Raw genomic sequence first — 19545 nt, 5'->3', positions numbered from 1 at the left:
GAGAAATTTCTTGTAAGACTTTATATCATCTCACAGTTTCTCAGCTGCCCTTTTATTTTCAACTTTACCCTTCTGGCAACTTTTTGCCCCCAAACTTTCCTCCTTTCAAAGGTTTTCGTGTGTGTGTGTCTGTGTGTGTGTGTGTGTGTGTGCGCCGCAGGCTCTGCTTGATCTGTTGTTTGCGCAACACACAATCACATTTCTTTTAAGCGACAGGGTGTCTAGACACACACGTGACCGGGCGCGTCAATGCGCACTGGAGACTGGAGACGGAGCAAGGGCACCCAAACCATCCGCCTCATTTACAGAGAGCCTCATACTCCCCCTCGAGATCGCAGTCGGCGGCTCGCTCTCTCTTCCACGGAAACTTCGCGTGAGATACGAGCTTGGGATTATTTTAACGCTCAGACAAAAAAAGAAAAAGGTTCGCCTGTGTGCTGAAACAGGTCGAAAGGCTCGGCGGCTGGACGAGTGTTCTCTCTCTCTCTCTCTCTCTCCGGGTTTTAGAAACGCAACTCAACTTGGGTGAGAGATTCAGACCTGGATTTTTGCTCCCTGGCTCATCTCAACCCGGGCAGACCACATCCTCTGCAGACGATTGGCATATTTGGACGATAGCGGATAAACAAATAAATAAATAAAAAAAAGCCTCCGCATGCCCGGTGGAGAACCGCACTCTGTGCAGTTTGGATCACGGATTTTTGTGGATTAATGCTCTTGAAGACACGGCAGCGAGTTTCGGTTTTCATGGGATAATTGCCATAGCATTTTAGGCTTAATTAGGCCCCACGTTCTGTAATTTCCATTAAAGCTACTGCGCACTGGCAGAAAGCTTTTTTTCGTTCTTTTTCTTTGCTTTTCTTTTTTTTAAAGCAGTGTTTATTTGCTGAAAAATCTGCCTGGAGTATTTTTAAGGGGTCAGCTCACTGCTCTGGGTTGCACATCACCAAGTGAAAATTGTAACACATTTAGGCTCCGCGCAGCAGGGTTGCTCCCCCATTCGCTATTAACGATCACATTCTGCTAGGTTTTCGTCATCAGACACAAGTCTTAAATTCCCGATGGTGATGGTGACTTATCCCCGGAGGAAAAGTTAACTGTCCCGTGAACCCTGCCTGCTTTTTTCTTTCTTTTTGGTGATCTGGGGTGCAGGAGACGGCGAAAGAGACTGGCGTATGCTACAGATTTCCTCTGCTTGTCCAGACCCCAGTTTTTCCACCGTCTTTTCTCAGGCTGCTTATCACCGCCTGGACTCGGATCCCGGAATCTTCATGATTTGCGGACACAATGCTCGTTTTTTAGCCGGGAAACCCTCTTTTCGTCCCGCATGTTTAGGACCAAACGATCGGGGCTCGTCCGGCGACTCTGGAGGAGCCGTGCGCCCGTGGAGGGCGACGGGGAAACGGATAGAGGGACGCATGGCTCCGGGGGCTGCTGCTTGGGCAAAACGACAAAGGTGGCCAAGTCCAACGCAGGGTCGGAGGCTGAATTGAAGGCGTTGACCCACTCGATACTGAAAAAGATCAAAGAGAAACAATTGGAGGTGCTTTTGCAGGCAGTGGAGTCCAAAGGGGGTGCCCGCAGCCCCTGTTTGCTCCTGCCCAGCAAAGTGGACGCCAAAGTGGGTCAACAGTCTTACTCTCTCCCCATGCTGCTCTACAAAGTGTTCAGGTGGCCGGACCTCAGGCATTCCTCGGAGTTGAAGAGGCTGTCTTGCTGTGAATCCTACGGGAAAATCAACCCAGAGCTCATTTGCTGCAATCCCCACCACATGAGCAGGCTCTGTGAACTCGGTGAGTTGGATTTTTATGAAAATAGACATGTTTGTTTATTTATCTGTTTATTGGCAGCAAGTATTTTGAATTCTCTGGCATTCTCTGGCCTTATTTCAGAGCAAGTTCAAGTTCAATTACCTAAAGAGCTAATTAGCCTAATTCAAATGACATCACTTCTGTTGGCACAGTTGTGTTGAGTTTCCATAAGGTCAAACTAGCGTGCTGAGACCCCCCACCCCCCAAACCCCCCTCCACCTTCCCATCTTTTCGGAAGTGTGGCGTCATTAAATCCGAGTTTGGCATGTCATTTGACTAAAATAATAATTGATTGATTGGCCGTGTTGTAAAAACGGTAACGTGTATCCAAACATGCTTTATGTTTTTTTGGCACTTCAAATATGCGCTTTCCAAACAACAACAAAGCCTTTCTGCTATTTAAACCTTTCATAGATGGCATTTCCAAAGTGCACAGGGCTTTACAGTCTTCCAGTCTTTCCACAGTGAAGTTTTTTCAGGGTCTCTGTGTGTATGTGCGTGCACGCGCTCGCTCGCTCGCCTCAGTGCGCGCGTTTGCTTGGCGTCCCGGGCCAAAAGAGGCCCGTATCTCAGTTTGTCCTAGACGCTGATAGTGGCCCTTCTGGCGCCAGGCGGCCCCCCCCTGTTTATCTGCCTGCCAATGAAAGGCAATAGCCGCCCAGCCGGCCTCTCAGCCTGCCTCTCCAGGCGGAGCTGACAGACACAAATCTTTTTCCCCTGAAAAATGACAAATCTTATCATAAAGTTTCGATCTCTCCCTTGTTTCCCCCTTTTTTTTTCCTCATGTACTCATTTTTTTCTCCATACAGAGTCTCCTCCTCCACCATATTCCCGCTATCCCATGGACTATCTTAAACCACCAGGTGAGCTTGCTGTTCATGCATAAATACATGCATTCATGTTATTGCCAGAAGCGCATTTGTTTTTGCATAACATTTCCATCTAAAAGGCTATATTGCATTTATGAATGTTTGTGTTGTCTGTGCCTCTCCAGTGCGTGTGTGTGTGTAGGAAATGGCTCCATGTTATGTTGTGATTTATGATAGCAGTGGAGTGGCACGCCTGGCTGACTGGCTAGCCATTTCCAGCATGGCTGACAGCCAGGGCAAGGCAGTACAAAGTTGAGACACCAGCTATAGACTGACTGACTGGCACATCACCGGGGGCAGCCTGTGTGTTCCTGTGTGTGTGTGTGTGGCTAAAGGGGGGGAGGGAGTTTGTTTGTGTGTTCGTCTATCTATTGTGAATCGCAGCACAGGGAGAAACAGACAGACAGCGGCGTCTCTGGAGCCAGCCAGTCTTTATCAGCTGAATTAATCAACAGAATGAGGGTGAGGGCTTGTGTGTCTCTAGTGTGTGTCTGTGTGTGTATAGCTGGGGGTGTCACTGTCCCCATTTCCCGGTTTGATGTCTTACAGAACAGAAGAGAGGCTTTGTTGTAATTTCTTCCACATCTAAAGCGTAACTGTTGCAACAGTGTTAGTTGTGCACTTCAGTCCACACATCGCTCCTGCTGTCATTCTCTTCCTCTGTGCAGGAAAGTGGCATCAAGTTATGTCAAACAAGGCGAAGTCAGTTTTCAGTGTGTTAAACTTCACACTGTAGCTAGAATAGTGTGAGATCTACATAATTTCCCATCCTGTCCTCTGTGTTTTGTGTTGTTTTTTTGCTCGTTTGCTCATCATCTTGCTGTCTACAACTGCAGGAGTTAAACAATAACCAGTTAGGCGACCAGCCAGCCAGTTAGTCAGGAGAAGAGGAGAAAGTGGCTTTGAGTGAGTGGAAACAATAGGAAGTCATTGCAGCTGCAGCTGCGGTTCTTCAAAGCCCCCCTCCTCCTTCCCTCCGTCTTTGTCATCACCGCTTTAGCAGTGATGTTGTCCTTAAAGAGCGTTTTTCAAAAAGTTAAATAGAAGTAGGGTTGATCTAAAGTGTTGGAAAGAAAAAAAGAAAACCAAAAAAAAAAGAAAAGCCAGAGCTCAGTCCTCTCCGTGCTTAACGCTCAGCTGATGCGAAGTCTGCCCTGTGGAGTTGCAGTGGCGTCTCCGTACGAGTTCAGCTTGAGACTTTCCCCTGATGAAAGGAAACAAGAATGTAAATAGGAAAAGCAGGCTGGATGCACACAAAGGAAATGATTATACAACTCATGCTACCAGCCTGAATGGGAATTAAATCCCCCCCCCCCAAAAGAAAAGAAAACACAGAAAATGTGTGCGCGCAAGCAGATGTGTCAGTTTTACGCCTCTGCGGAGCGTACCTGCTGCTCTCCTTCCTCGTTTGGTTGCGTTAAGCGTGCGTAGCTGCGGTTGTGGTTACTCGGAGACGACTCGTGTCTGTCTGCGCGTCTCCTTATTGGCAGAGTAGGGTGAAAGAAGTATTAATAGGACACTGCAGCGTGGTGGAGGGTGCGCACACACACTTGTATGCACACGGGACAAATAAGCTTATCATGCAAAAATGTAAAAAAAAAGAAACAAAAAAGCCAGGGGTTTTTCCCTACCACCTCAGGGAACTGTCAGTCATCAGCTTGTTCATGTAGCTGGACGTTATTACAGTTTTCTGTAGAATTCTCTGTGTGTTTGGTTTATCCGAGGCTGTGGTAAATCCTCATGACATTCAGAGAAATCTGCATGGAGGGCGATCGGACGTTACTAAATAATCTGCATGGAACGGACGGGCCATGAATTTTATGATGATGGTTTTATGATTCCAGCAAGCAGGAAGTGTGTGTGTGTGTGTGTGTGTGTGTGGGTGAGGGGGGGTTATATGTGTCATGGTGCCTGCCCACTCCAGCAGTGGCGGTCAATATGAAAGAAGGCCAGACATAAAACGCTACCTTGTTTCAGCTCTGGGAAATATAAATCACACACTGTTTAGTTCCTTCTCTCTGATGCCCCCCCACCTCAGCCCTGTGGTCAGCTGTGAACTGTTGCCCGGGAGACCAGGGCAAGGCCGTTGGCAGCCGGTGAAAGCGAGGCAGGCTCGGGTTATGCCCGTGCATCTCGTTACCGTGACCGCAGCAGCATGGGCTGCGTTTGGACGGGCCAGGGTGGGAAGGGAGCAGCGAAACCACTCTGGTCGGCTCTCTGTCAGCTGCTTTCAGCGGAAACACAATAGCACTCCTTGCCATACATGGATTACTTTTGTAGGTGCAAATAAATAAATATAACACTTTTTCACGCCTTGTTCAGCAGTCAGAGCGCGTGCTTTGTTGGGAGTTGGGAAAACTTCACTGAACTTACAGAGTGGAGCTGACCACCGCTCCATACTGTGATAGTGAGCTTTGTTGAGGCAAATGGAATATGTATCATTAGTAAATCCCAAGCTACCAGCAGCAGTCTGCATTGGGGCTAGCCCTCTCCTAGCATATGCTGTGGTTTTGTTGAAGCTCCATTCAGGTGTCGTGTTGAAACTAGTCTACATTACAAGTCTTAGTGGGAGTTTAGCATTCAAATGCAAAGCAAAGGAGAGAGCAGGAAGGTCTAGTTTTCTCTCTATCTATTGTGCCCGTCTGCTGGTTCACCGTGAAGAACATTTAGAATAAGCAACTTTTTGGTAAATGGTAAATGGCCTGTATTTGTATAGCGCTTTTACTAGCCCCGCCCAAGGACCCCAAAGCGCTTTACATACCCAGTCATCCACCCATTCACACACTGGTGGAGGCAAGCTACAGTTGTAGCCACAGTTGCCCTGGGGCAGACTGACAGAAGCGAGGCTGCCATATCGCGCCATCAGCCCTTCTGGCCAACACCAGTAGGCGGTAGGTGAAGTGTCTTGCCCAAGGACACAACAACCGAGACTGTCCGAGCCGGGGCTCGAACTGGCAACCTTCCGATTACAAGGCGGGTTCCAAACTCTTGAGCCACGATCGCCTGTGTCAGCTCCGTCTCTTTGAGTAAATCCCACTAAATGATTTCGAGGCTTGTTTTTGCATCTTTGACAGCTCTGTTTGCTTTTTGGCGTGAAGACTCCGATGTCGGTTTGACATTCGGATCTTTTACACAAGCCCGATCTACTCAGGCCCAGAGCGGTCGTGTAATGTTGGGTTATTGAGCGGGGTTTATCGTGCCCAGACTGAACCCTCCGCTCAGTCGTTAGCAGAAAGAATACACCTCTTTTCGGATCAGCAGCTCGTCTGTGCAGGGGAAGCCGGGCTAACGTTCCTGCTGAAGCAGTGGATTATGGGGGATTATCGGGGGTGTGAGAAGCGCTCCGCTGTAAGTCTCCTGTGCGTATGTGTGAGGGTGCGAGTTTCGTCGTCAGCGTCTTCATTAGGCATTGATTTCACCAGAGTGATTGACGGCCTCGCAGCTGCTGCTGTGCCGTCTCCTCTCACTGCCATGCAAATGCACACACACACGGCACTAATTCAAACTCTTCTCTTTCTCCATTAGATTCTCCAGACTCTGGACCTTCATCCAGTGAAACTGGAGGAACGACTTACTCGGCCCCTGTGGGGCTTTCAGGTAAATATCCCTACTATTACCCATTTTTCTGCTCTTTTTCTCCCAATCCATTCCACTTATGTCTTCCTTTTCCTCTTCTATTGATTCTTCCCAACAACCACACGTATTCCCTCCATACTTGCGATGATGGAGGCGGTGATTGTGGGGGCCCCTGCTTCCCCTCTGTAATAAAAAAAGCCGTTGAAGGAGGGCGGCGTATTTCTCCCACATCCACATAAATTCCTCCCTCCTGGCTCTTTGAACAACGCTCCACTCTTCTCCTTTTCCTTCCCCGTTCCCTCTCATCCCCTTTCCGTGTTGTGTTGTAATGGAAGACAAACACGCTCAAGCGTTGTTTGTAGAAGAATATGTTCTGTGTGTGTGGTATTGAGGGAGGAAAAAGGCAAGCAAAAAAAGCTGGCTTCGACAGACATGAGTGTTTGTTTGGGTGTGTTTGCGCGTACAGGGGACGTATTTGTTAGATCCTCCTCTGGGCTCTGTGGGGATAAGAGCGAGACACAGGCGTCTTTCTTTCTTCAACCTCCCTGGCAGGATGTATTTCGAGCTTCTTCGGCGTTTCCCGCATAATCTCCCTCTGGCAGCGCCGCCTTCCCTGCCCGTTGCCCCCCATCCGCAGGCTCCAGACTAAGATGTGTGTTCACGAGAGAGAAAGAGTTTGTTCGCCGTTTGCCTGAGATTGCTCTGTGCTTTTCTCTGCTTTCCTTGGCCTCAGATGGTTCCCATTACCGGGCCTTTAAAGCCTGTTTTATGTCAGTTGGTGTTCGCTGCCCGTTCCACCCCCCTCCTTTGTTTAGTGGTGGTGGTGGGGTTAGCCTGCTTGTCTGCCTGTGTGTGTGTGTTAGAGGAACAGAGAACCTAAAAATCAGTCTCTCCTCTCCTCCGCCTCCTCTGCCAGACCATCAGATGGACACTAAAGTAGGCCCAGTGTGCATTAACTAAAGACACATTTTAGGCCCAGTTCAAGCGGTGAAACCCAAGAAGTGGAGTCTTAACAGGCCTCCTCGTACTCCCCTCCCTTTCTTTTTCCCCTCCCTCAGTGAAGTATACATGCCACCCCTCCTCCTCCTCCCCTGTTTTCTTTCCTGGCGAGGGTGACATGGCAGCGTTTCAGTGAATGGGTCTCCTCAGTAAAAAGCATTAGAGGTAGAAGAGGCCAGGCGGGGTGGCTCCAGTGCTCTGCCCTCATGATTTCCCTGGCAAGCCAAGAAAAAAAAAAAAGGCTAATCCATTCGTCCTCTCACTCCCTCCCTTCCTTCATTCCCTGCTTCCCTCTTTGCTCCCTCCCTCTGGGGCTCTGACAAAAGAAACATGGCTCTCCCAGAGGCCCGCTGCTGACCTTCTAATTCACTCACTCTGCCCTTTTTATGTTCTTCTCCAGACATATTTACAGAGAGGGAGAGGAGGGTGGCTCTCAGGGAAGGAGAGTGGGAAAGACTTGGGAGTGAGCAAGAGTTGTGCCACTTCTTCTCTGCTTTGGCGTTGTAGTGCAGTAATTAAGTGCTCGTCGTCTGTAGGAGAAGGCTCGAGCTGTAGATCTAATGCGCAACTACACCTGAGGCGAGGGCAGAAGCTTGACCAAAGGACATCTCGGGAGTCGGGAAAGAGGAGGCTCTTTCTCTGCAGGAAAAGCCATCCAGGCAGGAAGGAGTTAAGTGAGCTGTGACAGCGACAAGCGCAAATGCAAACTAGGCTGCCTGCCAGGCTACCAGCTCCAAAGCTCCTCTCGCTGGCTCACGTCATCAGCTTGGAACAGAGTAGAGAGGAGGGAAAAGGAGAGGAGGAGGGGTCGATGGCTGGAGGCCTGGAGCTGGGTGTCGGGGTGCTGATCTCTGTTTGAGCTGGGAGTGAGGGCTTGGATCAGGGGTTTGGGTTGAACCAAGAACAGAAGAGAGAGATCAAAAAGAGAGGTTTTGAAATGGAGAGCAGGCCAGGGTTAAGAGGGTGCTGGACTCTGAGTTATGAATCTGTAGGGTGTTAAGTAACTCGTTAAAAGCCATATAGTGCATTCAGTTGAGTTTATGAGCAGATCAGGTAGCATTCACATTGCCAATCATTCATTTTGTTAAGTTTAAAGAGGCTTGCAATATGTTGTTGGTTGTGAGTTTTTGGATTCGTGACTTGTGAGTTTGAAGATATGGAAGTCTGGATCAGACATTAACTGTCAGCTTTCTGCAGTTTATTGTTAAAGCCTTCTTTAAAGTCAAGTTACAGGCCACCACTGTTGATGTTCCCAGTCTCTGGGATGTATAGTGCTGGTGTTTGTGTGTCGGTGGCATGCCTGTTGGTGCCATTGGGGACTGACCCGGAGTGCCTATGTGTAACAGGATCCCGTCTTGCTGTGGTGACATGTACGCATGCACACACGCACACACATACAGTTTTTGACACATACACACAGGCGGGCAGATAGAATGACTTGGTGTGAGCCCTGGCGCATGGCCGACTGTCACACAGGCGCTTCCTCCCAGTGCAGGTTAAATTTAGGTCCAGTTGTATTCTTATACCACCAACCAGTCACCTCACTCGACAGACAGTCGGCCAGCCCTGTAGTCAGTCAATTAGTCATCCAGTGAATCGGCTGGAGGTTTAACCTTCATCAGAGATTAAATTTAGTCCTGGCACCTTGGCTCATTAAATCAAACTAGTTCTGCTGTCATGCTGAAGGTCCCAGAGAAACGGCCCATTTTTGGTGCAAACGGAGGGCGAGATAAGGCCTGTATGTTTGGTATGAAGTATTAAATACCTAAGACGGCATCTTACATTTTTTTTTTTTTTTTGTGCAAAAGAACCTGCAGCAATTAGGAGCTCAGCTCAGAAACAGAGCACCCTCAGTCTCCCTCAGCATTCCTGCCTTGTTTGGGTTAGCAGGGAGAGGAAAGGGCTGCGCAGGATATGACCTCATGTCTTTGAGGAAAAGGCGAGCGGACAGGGAGGCAGCTGAGGCCTCATCTTGACAGAAAACAAACAGTGGAGTGCACCGAAGGAGGGAGAGAGAGAGAGTAACTGAAAATTTGTTTTCCTTAAACCATGAGAGAAACGCGTGCGGCACCCATTACGATAGAGCGAATTCGCACTTTCTTGACCGTAGCAGGGTGTCTGTTTTGGTTGTACCTTCATTGCTTTTTGGCTACATCTTCTTCTTCTTCTTCTTCTTCTTCTTCTTTTTTTTTTAATTTCTCCTTTGCCTGAACAGTAAGAGGAAGGAATGGAGAGGGGAAGAAGATGGCGGCTTTGGGTGGAGAGGGAGAGAGGCAGAGAGAGAGGTGGCTGGTTCCTCTGCTCTCTTCTCTGTAATTTTGGAGGCTGTGCGTTAGCCAACGAGTTGAGCCGAGCGGAGCTGGGCCGCCCCGTGCCGGGCCAGGATCTCTCATTACTCCCCACTTCCTCTCCTTGCGCGGCAGCCAAACCGCCTCTTGGCAAGGGACTTAATTTTGGTTTTGGCTGTCCTCTGTTCCCCACCCTGTGTCATTATGCTGCACAAATCGAAAAAACAGTGCACACAGACAGCAGAGGATAGAGAGGTGCGGGGTGGGGGGTGGAAAGAGAAAGGGGAAGAAGAGGAAAGCGCATCTAGTTTTTGCGAAGCTTCACACGCTCCCTGTCCTCTCGCAGCATCGCTTGCAGTTGAAAACATTTACCTACCTTTGCCGAGCCCGTTGATTGAAAAGAGGCCCATGCAGATTTGGCCATGAGCCAAAGCTGGAGGGAAGCCCAGAACAAGATGAACATTGTTTTGGTTTGCAGTCACTCTGTGGAAGTGGATTTTGACATTACCTCAATGTATGAAGATATGAATGAAGGAGGGAGGCGAGGGAAAGAAAGAGAGAGGCAGAGCGTGCGAAGTGGAAAGAGGAAGGAAGGGATAGAAGCCGTCTTTAACTGGATAAAAACAGGAATGGAAATAAGTGGAGACACATGCCTGTAAACCTGTGTGTGTGTATGTGTGTGTGAAATTTCTAGTGTGACACAAAGTACTGCCGTCTCCACCCTCCCGCCTGCTCATTCATGTAGTCGGTTTGTCTTTTGTGTACTCAGAGTGGAGGGGTGTGTATTTGTCTCTCCCTCTCGCTCTGTCTCTCTTCATCTTGGTGACAGGCTCAACCCCGTCGGTAGCCACATCTCTATCCTGAGCGTTGGCATAACCACCCTCACCCACACACGCGCACACACATGCACACACATGCATACACATGCATGCTCGCAGACGCGTAGAGGTGTATGACGATTAATAACAGAGTAAGAATGCAACAAAAACCTCTGATCACATGCAACTGGCTCTGCTAGCTGTTTAGTTCCCACGGTGTTTTTTTGTTTGTTTTTTTGTGCCACAACAATGCAGGTTATTGTCAGGCTTGTCTGTCCATCTGTCTGTGTCTGTGTGCATAAATGGCTCTTGAGATACAGATCCTGCGGGTAATCTCTCGACCTGTGCGTTTGCAAAAAGTGAGCCGATGACATCACTGCCTGGCACCTTGTAGCCAACTAGCTGGTGTTTATTTGTCCTGTCACCCTGGGAAATCTGGGCTGCAGGGAGTGGCTGTGTGTGTGTGTTGGGGTCAGCTTGATGAAGTGTTGGAATAATAACTCAGCAGGAGCAGGGAGGAGGTGTGCCACGGAAACAAGGGTGTCCTTGAGTGGAAAAAAGTATTGTGCTGCAATTTAGCGATAATGTGGATCCAGATGGAAGCCGCCGGCCGCCCCGTTTCATTACGAAACGGCCCTGTGTTTTGTCACAAGCCGCGGAGAACACCACGCCTGAGCGACTTCGAGACATGCGGATCGTGTAATTACGGCAGGAACGTCCACTCAAGAGAAAATTATACCATAGATGGAGACATTGGGGGGGGGGGGGCATGCAACATTTCTTCTCCTTATCTCTCTCCCCCCTCCATCGTGGCTGGATGGTTCATGTTAGAGATGGCGTGTCTGCAACTCATTCTCTCTATCTGTGTTTCTGCAAGGAGTCAGATCTGTTGATAGCGAAACCGTGCCACTCCCCTTGGTGGTTTTCCTGCCATCGGGGCTTATTTATGTTTCCTGAAATGGGGGGGGAGGAGGAGTAAGACTTTGCATCGTACCCAACCTGCCACTCTGAAGCACCACTTCCTCTGTCTGCTACTAAACCCACCGCCTTTCAGTTGTCTTCCTTTCTCTCTTTCTTTCTTTTTTCTCATACTCTGCCTTTTGGTGCATCATTTCTTCTTCTTCGCTCTCAATTTGCAAATGGTAGCATTCGACAGACACAATTGGACACTTAAAGCAGTAAAAGTAGTTTTACTGCTTGATGCATGGTGAAAATGGCCGTATTAGTCATTTTTGCACATTTGCACCCCCCCTCTATGCAACTTCGATAAATGGCTTATATCACTTGACGTAGCATCAGTGTGGACTTACCAAGAAATGTCAAGTTGCATTGTGGGTAATGCAGGTGACTTGCAGGTTTTTCATTTTCTCGTCTTCTTTCGCTTTCTTGTTTTTTAGGATTGCAATGTTAGCTTGAGTTTCTGTTCTTTGAAGAAACGGTGCAATTCAGTTGATGAATAACATAATTTAGCCCAAGTTAATGGCTTTTTTTTGTTAATGGCTGCATACTCTGCTGCACAACAAGTAATCAATCACAATCAAGTGTAGACTTGGTCGTTGTCTTTCAGCACTTGAGAAACACAAGCCAGACTGTATACTGTCTATAATCTGTGGTCTGTGCTAATGTGAGACAACGGTAACACGCAGAACAGCTGACATTTCTGTCTCTTGCGGTGAAAAAAGTGAGCTGATCAGCCAGTAGTAGTTGTGAGAAGGCTGAAAGTTTGCTGTTGATTACACTAAAATCAATGAGACTACATTTCTTTGTGAACACGGAGTGAGAAATGCCAGGCTTTCAGGCACACACACACAAACACATAGCGTTGAGCATATACGTCATGGCAGAGAGAGCAAAAGGAATGCCTCAAGGTTGACCCTTGACCTCTGGGATAGACTTTCCCCCCTGCTTGAGAGAGGGTGTTGACTTGGAAAATAAGGCACCGTGAAGGGCCCTTTCCCCCACCCCAGCGGTGTTGTGTCCTTTATGTCTTCCTCATTCCTGTTTTCAGCCGCGCTCTGTGTGTGTGTGATGACGACACGGTCATTACACGTCTGAGTTGAGACAAGCACAAACACACACACACACACACATAGCTCTCAGGGATCGATGCGAGACGGTTCTCAGGAGCCTCCTCGCTATTTACAGATGTTGAAAGTGTAGAGTTCAGAACAGAAGGTTGGAGGTTTTTTGTGTGTGTGTGTGTCCATGATGGCGTTAACGTGTAATTCTGTGACAGTGCTGACTTCTAAGAATAGAAACAACTTGGTGTGTGTGTGTGTGTGTGTGTGTGTGTGTGTGTGTGTGTGGAGTCAGACAGAGGTAATGATTAACCTTTGCAGACTGTGTAAGAGAAGCACCTAGTCTGCCACCCCCACTCCACCCCTCCTCCCTTCAAACTGAGTCCAATTGTCTCAGCTAGCGTGGCGTCCGCTCTTTAAGCCTGGGGACCATTAAAAACCACAGGGGAGCTAACACCCTGACCATTTGCCAAATCTGCTATTATGTGCTAAAAATGCTGCGCTGCTTGGGATGTTTATTTAACAACATGTATTTATAATTTCCTCATATGCTGCAGCGGCCTTATCTCCAAGCTGATGGTGCATTAAATACCAAAAAATGAAAAAAAAAAAAAAAAAATACAGCTAGAAATATGCTGATTTGCTCATAACCAGTATTCACATTAGCCCGTACATCCTGCAGCATCATTTTGGCATTCTTCTTAGTAAACTAGCATGAAAACTGTTTTTCTATTTGGGGATAGAGGGGTGGGGGGTTACACGTGGACCCCATGGGACAGAGCAGCCAGACAGGGGCAGAACATAAAGGGCTGGGGTGACAGATGGCCTGAGGGCTGCTAGCTAGCCAGTTTATCTCCAGTGATGAAGAGGCCTGAAAGGACAGGGTGCAGATGAGCAGGTGGGGGTAGGCAGACGGAGACAAGGGCTAAGACTTGGACGGGCAGACGGATGCACAGATGAGAGAATCAAACAGCCTTCGAAGCATTTCAGAGACCATATCTGATGGAAACACGCTAGGACAGGCGCTTTGACGGCACAGCTTCGCACGCACCTACACCAGACGCACCTGAAATAGTGTCAGACAGTAACGCGAGGAGGCAGACTGTCAGACAAAATGTGTTAAAAATTTAAATCAGTTTAAATGAGTCTCGCCTCGCGCTCAAGGCGCCTTGATACGGGGGCCCACAGATAAAGAGTGTGTCTTTCACCTATATTAATATATGTATATGTGTCTGTTCATTTAATGTTCATCAGTATGAGGTGTAAGCTCATCTGCTGTCAGGACAACCTGCGAACATACTCTTCCTGAGGCGGCACCCCAAGGATCTCGGCTCATTTCGGCTCTGCTGCTTTGCTGAAGAGTGAAAGTTGGTGTTTGTTTACCTGTGAGGGCCGTTTGAGCTGGATTATGAGTGGCATGCACTGTTTATTAGAGCTTGGATCAGACCTTAACTTAACTGTCCAGCAAGACGGCACTTGTAGTGTTCTTTTAAAAATACAGTGGTGCAGCTTTAACCTATAAAAGGATTTGAATCCTACTTTCCGTGCTGCTTTGCTACCCGGCCTCTCTATTATAAGTTCCCTTTCCATTTGTCTGCCTTGCGTACTTTTTATCCTTTCATCTCTTTTCTCTTCTGCGGTTCTCGCTTACCTGCAGTCTGAGCGAGCTTCTGAGAGGGGAGGATGACTAGGGAGATGGGGGAAGGAGAGGGTGGGGGTGAAACGCAGTTAGTGTAGTCCTGAATAGCAGGGTGTTTTCAGGCTGCAATGACAGGCTCAGACAGGCAGCCGCTCTAATGACCTCTGACGCCAGGCCCTGTCTCTCTCAGCAATAACAAACACACAAGGGCCCCACAGGTGAGCTCTGCCAGCAGGCCCGCTGTCAGCTGTTAAGAAAGTCCAGTCCACTCGGTCCTCTTTGCCCATCAGCCCCAGTATGTGCAAGACCGTGTGACACCGGCCTGAGATACAGATGACACTTTCTGTCTCTTATCTCAAAGATGAACCTTTCTTTTCCTCCAGTTTGGCCTGAGGTAGAGAGCTAGGTACTTAGTTTCCCCCAGCACCCCACGAGGATGGATTTACGATAAACTCCCTGAGGCTCGGCTCAGACCAACTTCAAAGAGCTCAGCCGCTCTTGTTTTATGGAAGGCATGCGCCTTTTTTTTTTTTGGTGCCCCCTTCCCTCTCCTCCTGTTTCTGTCTCTTTCCCCGGTGTTGTCTTTGTCTTTCTTTTTTTTCCTCTAATGAAGGCTAATGACAGGCTGGGGTAAGTCGGCTTGGGCCAGCACAGATCCTGCCACATTAATGTTGCAGTTTTTCTCAGACGGGACCTTCCAAATTACCGGTTACATTCACAGCTACTGCCAGATTAAAGAAAGAGGGGTTAGGGGGGGTGGCTGTTGAATGGGAAGGATGGTTGCAACTGAGAGGGGCTCTGTCCATTTTTTTCATATCTGTTTCCCTTTGCAAACTGTTTTTTAACCTTTGCATATCTCATAGAGGCTGGATTTTTGTAAATGTGTGTGTGTGTGTGTGTGTGTGTGCGTGTGTGTGTGAGGAAGACGGAAAGTATAAAAGATGCCCGAACAGTTAGATAGAAGTTGAGGCGATTATGCGATGACCCCCCCAGAGGCGCAGGAGGCTCCTAAAAAACCACGAGAGGAAGCAAAGTTGCAAAAGTAACAGTCAAAATATGTGAAAAGCCTTCCCTCCCCTGCCCACCCCCTTTCTTTTCCTCTCGCCCTCTCTTCTCTGTCTCCCTCTATTTCCCTTGCGCCTGACTGGCTCCCACTCTTCTCTCTGGGAGTAGCTGGGAGCCAGATTTCTGTGGAATAGAGATATGAAGGGTTGGGAGGGTGGCGAGGGGGCGCGAGGCATGGCGCAGGAGGCACTCTAAAGGGTGGTGGAGGGGGGGGGAGTTTGGAAACTGGAACGTGGCCAACGCTACACTTTTTTTACGCTCAAGGGAAACTTTAGACTGCAGAGGCCTAGCTTGTCAACGATTCAGACAACCGGGAGGTTTTTGAGAGTGAACAGCCCGCCTGGCTCGTCAGCTAAACACGGTTTACGTGTTTACGGGAGATGGAGCCTTCCAGTTCCTCTTGCCATCTCAGGTTAATCTCCGTCACGCAAAAATTCGAAGACGGTTTCCTATCATTTCCTCCAGCGGGGTGAAGCTCGTTGCCATCGAGAGAGAGACAGGGAGACGATCGGACAGTCGGTTGACGTCAGCACATTGTTGGCCACGCCGCAACAAAAATACAGCGAGCCAGACAGAAGATAAGCATTTAATGCCTAGATAAATATTGTACTGCGTGTGGACGCTTGCCTGCCAGTGTCTCAGAGTTGCTTTTCTTGTCTGAAGTCCAGGAATTCCAACATGGTTTTCCTGTGTGGCAGAAATCGAGGATGACAGTTTAGCTTTGGCTCTTGACAAAAGCAAATTCCCCATTTCCCAAACAGGGAATGAGGAAGAAACTGTTCTGAAGTAGCAACGTTTTAATACGTTTTGGGAGTGTTCTTCCTCGACATAGTTGACTTTTTCTTTACTTCTTGATCTACTTTTACTAGCTGGCCTGTTTATAAAACACTGTTCTTTTCTGGTTTTATCTCTTTACTCTCCTCTCCTTTCGAGTATTTTATTGCCTAATGTTTCAGTGTCATCGTGTTTTCTCAAATCTAACCCTCTCCTTCTCTTGACTCTCCTTTCAGATTCCCTGGCATTGCAGGAGTCTGGCGAGCGGGCCCACTGGTGCGTGGTGGCATACTGGGAGGAGAAGACTCGTGTCGGGCGCCTCTACTCGGTCCAGGAGCCCTCTCTGGACATCTTCTATGATCTACCTCAGGGGAACGGCTTCTGCCTGGGCCAGCTCTGCTCCGAAAACAAGTCCCCGCTGGTGCAGATGGTGCGGGCCAAGATCGGCTATGGCATCCAGCTGACGCGCGAGCCGGACGGGGTGTGGGTCTACAACCGCAGCTGCTATCCCATCTTCATTAAGTCGGCCACACTGGATAACCCGGACTCGCGCACGCTACTGGTGCACAAGGTGTTCCCCGGATTTTCCATCAAAGCTTTTGACTATGACAAGGCCGGCAGCTTGCAGAGGCCCAACGATCACGAGTTCACGCAGCAGCCTCGCACAGGCTTCACAGTGCAGATAAGCTTTGTGAAAGGCTGGGGACAGTGCTACACCAGACAGTTCATCAGTAGTTGCCCGTGCTGGCTGGAAGTCATCTTTAACACCCGATAGCAGCAGCGGCAGCAGCCTTTCCCCTCTTCGTCAACGGCCCTCACAAACGGACTACACCCACGTTCCTTGTTTGTTTTTTTTCCCTTCTCTCCACGGGAAAAAAAAAAGGATTTAAAAGAAGAAGAAAGTCTAAAATTCTGACGGGACTTTTGTTTAATAAATGACTAGGATTTAATTAAAGAAGCGAAAAAAATGTATTTTATGTTATATATAAATATATTATTAATTGTAAATATGAAGACGTTTTATATGCATCATTATTTATGTATTGTGCAATGTGTTGATGAGAAAAAAAAATAAGATGCACTTTGCTTAATATAAATGCAAAACAAAGAAATGCCAAAATAATAATAAAAAAAAAATACAAATAATATTTCTTGTCTGGTCTTACTTTGGAGTTGTGGTGGTCTCATTCATTCATTCATGTTTGCTTTCAGTGCATAATTCAAATAAGATTATTTGAATGGATCCACATGTCAATTCTTTAAAACCCATCTAATTTGATTCTGTCTTCATTACACCCAAAGTCAACAGTGGCTTAACTTTATATTACTGAGGGACTTTGATGTTGTGCCACGGACTTAAAAGCATTTCCCTCCCGAGACGAAATGAGTCAGACGGTGACAGAGCCATAACTCACTGTCCGTGCTCCAACAGGCTCATTATGCCTTTTAAAATTGTCTGTTTTTCCTGAGTTATTTGGGGGATGAATGTCCCTCTTCCTCTCTGTCATTAAGAAACTGATGACATCACAGCCAGGAAGCCCTAATGACAAACTTCAGGAACCAATAAAGTCAACAGAGGGTCCGGTTTCCTGGAGGCGCAACTTTATTTAAAGGGCTGATAAAAACAAAAAGAATGCAGCATTCAAACAATCGCAGAAGAATTTGGTGCCACACCTAAGGAAATTAAAACTTTACGAAGATTACTTTGGAAGATTACAACTTCACTTAGACATCTTCAGATATCAGAGGGGTGTATCAAGCATGCACTTGGAGATGTTGGCACATTAACAGCCTATTTCTCAAAACAGGGCAAACCAAAACAGATTTCCTTCTAACAAACACGTGTACGCGCGAGGCGTGCGTGTGTGTCTGTCTGGGTCCCGTCCTGTTGCTAGTCAGATGGGTGTCTGTGAAGAGGATTACTACTGTAAGCCTGCTTTACCCACACACACACTGTCTCAAAGACCTACATTCACAAGACCCACTTTCCACGCCATCCAATCCCCTCTAACCACCCCATCCTGCACTCTGCTAAAGAACACATGGCATTTCATAGAGAATACCACAGACAAAAATCATATTTACTGATAGAAACTTTGCAGTCTAGACAGAAAGATGTCTGTATGTTTTTCTTCATGTCCTCCTTATTTGAAGAAACCCTTTAGAAATGTCTGAAATATCAGACCTTTCAAATAGGTCTTGTCCAGCATAATTAGTGGGGAATTTATGTGCTTGTATGTTTCTTATTGCTGCATTTTGCTTGTGTATTTGAACAACTTTTTTTTAAACACTGAAAAATGCAATATTTACATATTTTTTTGCTAGGAGTCGATATACACCACAAGGCTAAGAATCAGAAACATAAAGCCACACTGAAAAAATATATCAGCCAGTGCTTGTGGCTGAAACACAAGGATGGATGCATATTTATATTCTTTCTTATTATATTCTGTCTTATTAAAGACTGTGCTCAACACCTACACAACTCTATATCTTTGTATCGCCTTCAAAACCCACAAAGAAACCTTCACACAGAGACAATCACTTAAATCAAAATCTTTCCACATGATGGGACCCTTAAATCTCATTGCTATCTGTGTGTGTGTTGTGTGTGTCCTTTGAAACAATAATCCCCAACCCTGCTAATACAGCTAAAGCGGCTCGGAGCTGTATGTGTTTGTGCGTCCTTATATCCATGACCCATGACTTCTCCAGACAGGGTGACCCCGATTCAATAATTCCATTAAAAGTATTGCAGATTTCTCCAGAATCTCTCGTCAGCATGTACATGTACACAGCAAAAGTAAGCTGTTTGTGTGAATCGCTTCTAGGAAAAACACGAGTGATTTAGTTCCACAGTATCTGACTCAGTATGTTTAAATGAGTCTGTTTTAGGAAAAAACAGCAAAAACACTGCCTTCAACATCGTCTAAGGAAAGAATATTTAGCCAAATAAATACAATAATGAAGACTTTTTTTTTTTTAGCTCTTCTTGAGAATAACTTGTTGTATTATAAATTAATGGAATTGGTGAAATGGTGCCCCTAGTGGTACAATGCAGTAAATGGCAGCTAATCCCAGGCTACGTCCACATGTACACGGGTATTTTTGAAAACGGAGATTTTCCGTTTTCGCTTTTAAAAATAATCCCGTCCACACGTGCAGAAATGAAGGAAAACGCTGCTAGGAACATGCCAAAGCAACAGGTGGCGATATATTCCTAACCGTGTAGAAATGTTGGCCAATCAGAGGTCTAGAAGCCTCGGTAGGAAATAGTAAACAAAGATGGGGCATAGAAACAGAACCGAGTCGTATGTGTGAGGGACAGTAACTATGTGTGTATATGTAAGCATTTAAACACTGCAGAGAGTACAATTAACAGTAACAGTATTGTGAAATTCATTTCACCGAAACAATAACGTGGCGCACAGTGTGACGTCAAAAAGGCGCACACCTTTGACGCCATGCGTTTTCTCCGCTTTCTCGTCCACACGTAAATGCAAAACGGAGTTTTCGAAAATATCCACCCTGGCAGGCGTTTTAGAAATCTCCGTTTTCAGTGACTGAAAACGCCGTTTACGTGTGGATAATAGAAAAATCTGCGTTTTCAAAAATACCGGTGCGTGTGGACATAGCATCAGTTGAGCAAACGAGTAGCGTTTATTGATAAAAATTTGGATTTAATAAA

At 47.1% G+C, this 19545-nt stretch overlaps 1 protein-coding gene across 1 annotated transcript; it reads left to right on the top strand.

Annotated features, from left to right (window-relative positions):
• The first annotated feature begins 251 nt into the window (after positions 1–251).
• Positions 252–16980, top strand: smad7 (SMAD family member 7). Its single transcript, XM_031754494.2, has 4 exons — positions 252–1793; positions 2621–2674; positions 6206–6277; positions 16094–16980. Exons 1-4 carry the CDS (start codon positions 1328–1330, stop codon positions 16630–16632), a joined length of 1131 nt encoding a protein of 376 aa, XP_031610354.1. The 5' UTR covers positions 252–1327; the 3' UTR covers positions 16633–16980.
• Positions 16981–19545: the final 2565 nt, after the last annotated feature.

The sequence above is a fragment of the Oreochromis aureus genome, linkage group 7 (genome assembly GCF_013358895.1).
Source record: "Oreochromis aureus strain Israel breed Guangdong linkage group 7, ZZ_aureus, whole genome shotgun sequence".
Lineage (NCBI taxonomy): Eukaryota > Metazoa > Chordata > Actinopteri > Cichliformes > Cichlidae > Oreochromis > Oreochromis aureus.
The sequence above is the reverse complement of the archived record's forward strand: the minus strand, read 5'-3'. Positions and strand labels throughout refer to the sequence as shown.